Here is a 3,869-nt window from a genome sequence, read left to right as displayed (position 1 = left end):
ATATATATATATATATACTATATATATATATATATATATATATATATATATATATATATATATATATATATATATATATATATATATATATATATATATATATATGTATGTATGTGTGTATGTATGTATGTATGTATGTATGTATATATGTATATATGTAGCTAGTTAAATCGCACCTAGATTCTTCTGATGCATGGAAACTTAGGGGCGGTGTTTTCACTTGCCGATGATCATATGTATTCTGTCTAGGCGTATCAGCGATTTTCCTCTGTGAAACGCTGGATTTTCAACACTGCACTCTCTATTTAAGAATATTGGCGCAGTATTGTTCTCATTCCCAGAGCTGTGTGTGAACTCTAGCCTCGCTCGGAAGAGTTAGTTGTAGTGCCTATTCGCCAAGGCGTGTCTATACTACTTAGAGCACACATTCTTAAACAACTTTCTTTTCCTTCCTGTCTCTCCTCCGTCGGCAGCTATCACCTTAATCACCAATCTGCTATGTGTTATGCCTTCGGAGAGGTATTCTGTTGAGATGGCACTCAACTCGCCATGGTTCAAGGTATGAATGCATGCATGGCATCAGTGGCCAAATTCGCAGGTAGTTTCAGAATCACCCCTTACCGAATACTGAGATCAATATGAAAGTGTTTTAAGCACACCTATAGTGTCGCGGTGTCCGTTTGCCAAGCACATCTGACATGTTTTCTAAGAGACATCAAGAATCAGGAAAATTCCGATGCCAGCTGGTGTTTTGTATTGTTTTGTTTTTTTTGTTTTTACATGAAGCTTCGAGTTCACCGAAAGCCATTTGTAAAGTGCTCTATGCAGCAGGCGTGGGTTGCACTTCACATAGCAACAACAATGATCATTCATATCCACAAGAGCGGTGTTTTACTACCTTTCCTAATGAGACTATTCACTATAAATCTCCACGGATAGAGTGACGTCATCGCGAAAGTAGACGAACTGCTGACGCTCTGGCAGAAGGCAAACCCGCCCAAGAGACGCTCTGTGGCAGACTCTGATAGAATAACAGAAGCAGACGATGGGCCTATGGATACCAGTGATCTAAGTAATGCCGAGAATGGTGAACTCAAAGACACACCTGTGCATACTGAGAGGTCAGTTTATTTCTATTAGTCGTACTCTGATTAACTCGGTCCCACATGCACTTGTATCTGTATTCGTACTTTGGTTACCGGAAGTTGATTGTAGATTGTTTGTGTATTCTTGAACAGTTGGCGTATCCAGCCAGCTGCACAAGAAAACTGGCACTCTGTTGCATTGCAGCTCGCCCAAAGTACGTACACGAAGAAGCTAGTAAATTTTTCATCCTTTAACCAGTGGTCTATATTGATATATATATACATAAGTCCGTATGTGTTATTTATACCTCTCTACATCATACATTCTTTCACAGCCGTAGCAGGAAACGACCAATCCCAGCCAAACGCCCTTTGGAGACCGCTACAAGCGATTGCTCAGCTCTGCCCGTCAAAGTGGCCAAATTAGGACTCTAGCTAAAATTAGACCACTGAATGGAAATCAGCTCAGAGACTCCTAATTCAGAAGGAACGGGTGGCACATCCACGCAACCGAGCTTTCCACATTGCTGAGCGCAGAGCGAGATCTATTTATAGCTTCGTAGCTTTAAAAAAAGGTATAGACTCTGGCTTACCTGCCTGGCCAGTACGGGGTAGATTCGATATGTGTCAAATTCGGCTGCACTTGTTAGCGTAGGCGCAGAATAGAGACGCACACATACGCACAGGTAGATGGAGACCTTAGCGCGTGGGTAGCAAGTGCATGTGTGCTCAACGCCTGTAGGCCAAGCACAGCTTAGTTAGTTTAAAAAAAAAGATACAGACTCTGCTGGGGAGCTCGCCCGACAGATCCTCACCGGAGCCTCCGAATAGAAAACGATTTAGCTGCCGTTCACAGACACTTTGGGTGTGTTTAGTAGCCCACCAAACATAGTGGAGAAGAAAGTGTGACAGGGTCCCCAACGAATGACATCAGCGAGGTACCGCAGTTACAACTTGCTACAACTCCATTGTTTCAGAATTATTTGGATTTTTGGCGTATCGCACGCCCCAGAATTGGCAGGGCGACATAGAAAAGCACAGATACGTGGACACTTTGTATGCCCGGGTTTGCTCAAAGCGGACGTGTTTGTATGGTGCGAGTCTAGAGCTATTCACCGCTCCACGCTTCTGAAGCCAAGTGCTTGATCCCAGCGCTTGTTCTCTGGTCGATGGGTATGTTGGTACTGTACGACAAAGTGAGATACACCTCTCACACCCTGAAAATGGTCACACTAGTCTACACGTGCCACCTGTCACCGCCTGTGACTTGGGCGTGTCATGTGGTGTCATCAACTGCAATGCCTACAGTACCCCTTTTATTCTAGCAGAAAAGAGATGGCCCCGCGTTCACTCATCCAATTAAGGCTACCTGTGGCAGGACAGGACTTGAGGTGTACGGTAAATTAAGAGACCGAACTTCTCTCGGCACTTCCGCATCATATGAGTGCGCCCGGTCTCGGCAACCGCTGACTGACATTCTGGTATTTCCCCGAGGCGGGGTGGGCTGGGTATATACAATGCGGGATATCGTTCCGATGTAATCTCGGTGTGGCCCCGTGCTCTCTTGAGCTATTGTGCACTCTACAGTTTAGCTTTAGCTAGCTGTATATTGATCTGGCGTATGCGAGCGCTAATCTACGTGCGTGTTCAGGTTCCGCTCCTAACCCAGCTCAACTCGGTCGTATATTTTACGTCTTCGTATATTTTGCATCTCGATATATGAGGTACTCTTGAGGCAGCCTACCGGACGCCATAAATTGGTGGAGGTTGGATATATAGGCTTGAATACTGCGAGCGAGATTTGCGTGTGGTTGAGTGCGTGGATGCACATTTGACAGAATACACCACCGCTGCGCGCAGGAGACTGCTATGCACGATACAGCTCATGCCAAGGGCACAGAATCAGCGTATTGAGTTCATGTGCAACTGCGAATGGGGGCTGGATTGTTGCGAGGAAGATTGGATATCAGCTGTGAATGTACCATACAACATTAGCTTTTATCCTTGGATGCATGTGGTACGAGATGTACCCCAGGGCGTTCAGCGTACAATATGACCCAGGACATATGCCAGCGCCTCCTCATATCCTTAGTTCAGCCGCCGTTGCCTTGCCTGTGGGGGGTTTAGGCAACGCATGCACATGTATGAAGTTACTTTGGCGCTACTGTCCACAGATTGAAAATATGATCTTTTGGATCAGATACCAAACGGATGGGTACGTAGCATATCAATACATCCAACACTAACCGGCCGGTATCACATGTCAGGTACCAGGTGTCACGTGTCACGTGTCACGTGTCGGACGCTGAGTACACTAGTGCTGCGAGTAGGACGTCGTACCCGATTTAGTTTATAGATGGTTACATTAAATCAAATTATCTCTTGATGGCTATGTGCGCGAGGTTTGAAAATTGAGCTAATCCACAGAAAACAAGCGCCGTCACACGGTACCGACTTGACACAATACCATCGAGTGCATCTTTTGTTGAGAATTGATGCAGAGGAATATTCGCGAATAGAAATTATAATAAACGTACGCCCCTATTATTCTCTAGTGCTCACCTTTTATAGGAACCAGTTGATAAATGACTTCTTTCGACGGAACTTGAAAGATGATCACATTAGTTCAACTATGATTTGTACCTTAATAGCAACATTTAGGCTCAATTTTTGCTAGCCTTTTCGACTATCTAGAGAACACCAAAACCCTGTCTGTGATAAGTATGTGTATTTCATTTTTATATATAAACATATATACATATATGCATATACACACACACACAC

General features: G+C 44.4%; 1 protein-coding gene across 1 annotated transcript in view; it reads left to right on the top strand.

The window, feature by feature from the left end:
- The window catches only part of SARC_08766 (CAMK/RAD53 protein kinase), a 7,059-nt gene extending 5,217 nt beyond the window's left edge, over window positions 1-1,842 (top strand). Inside the window, exons 9-11 of the mRNA XM_014297245.1 lie at window positions 474-559; window positions 940-1,121; window positions 1,421-1,842. Coding sequence (XP_014152720.1) covers window positions 474-559; window positions 940-1,121; window positions 1,421-1,520 — 368 coding nt within the window. The 3' untranslated portion in view covers window positions 1,521-1,842. The remainder of the gene's footprint in view (window positions 1-473; window positions 560-939; window positions 1,122-1,420) is intronic.
- The last annotated feature ends 2,027 nt before the right edge of the window (window positions 1,843-3,869 follow it).

The sequence above is a fragment of the Sphaeroforma arctica genome (genome assembly GCF_001186125.1).
Source record: "Sphaeroforma arctica JP610 unplaced genomic scaffold supercont1.823, whole genome shotgun sequence".
NCBI classification, from domain to species: Eukaryota; class Ichthyosporea; order Ichthyophonida; genus Sphaeroforma; species Sphaeroforma arctica.
Note: the sequence above shows the minus strand (reverse complement) of the source record. Positions and strands in the feature narration are given on the sequence as shown.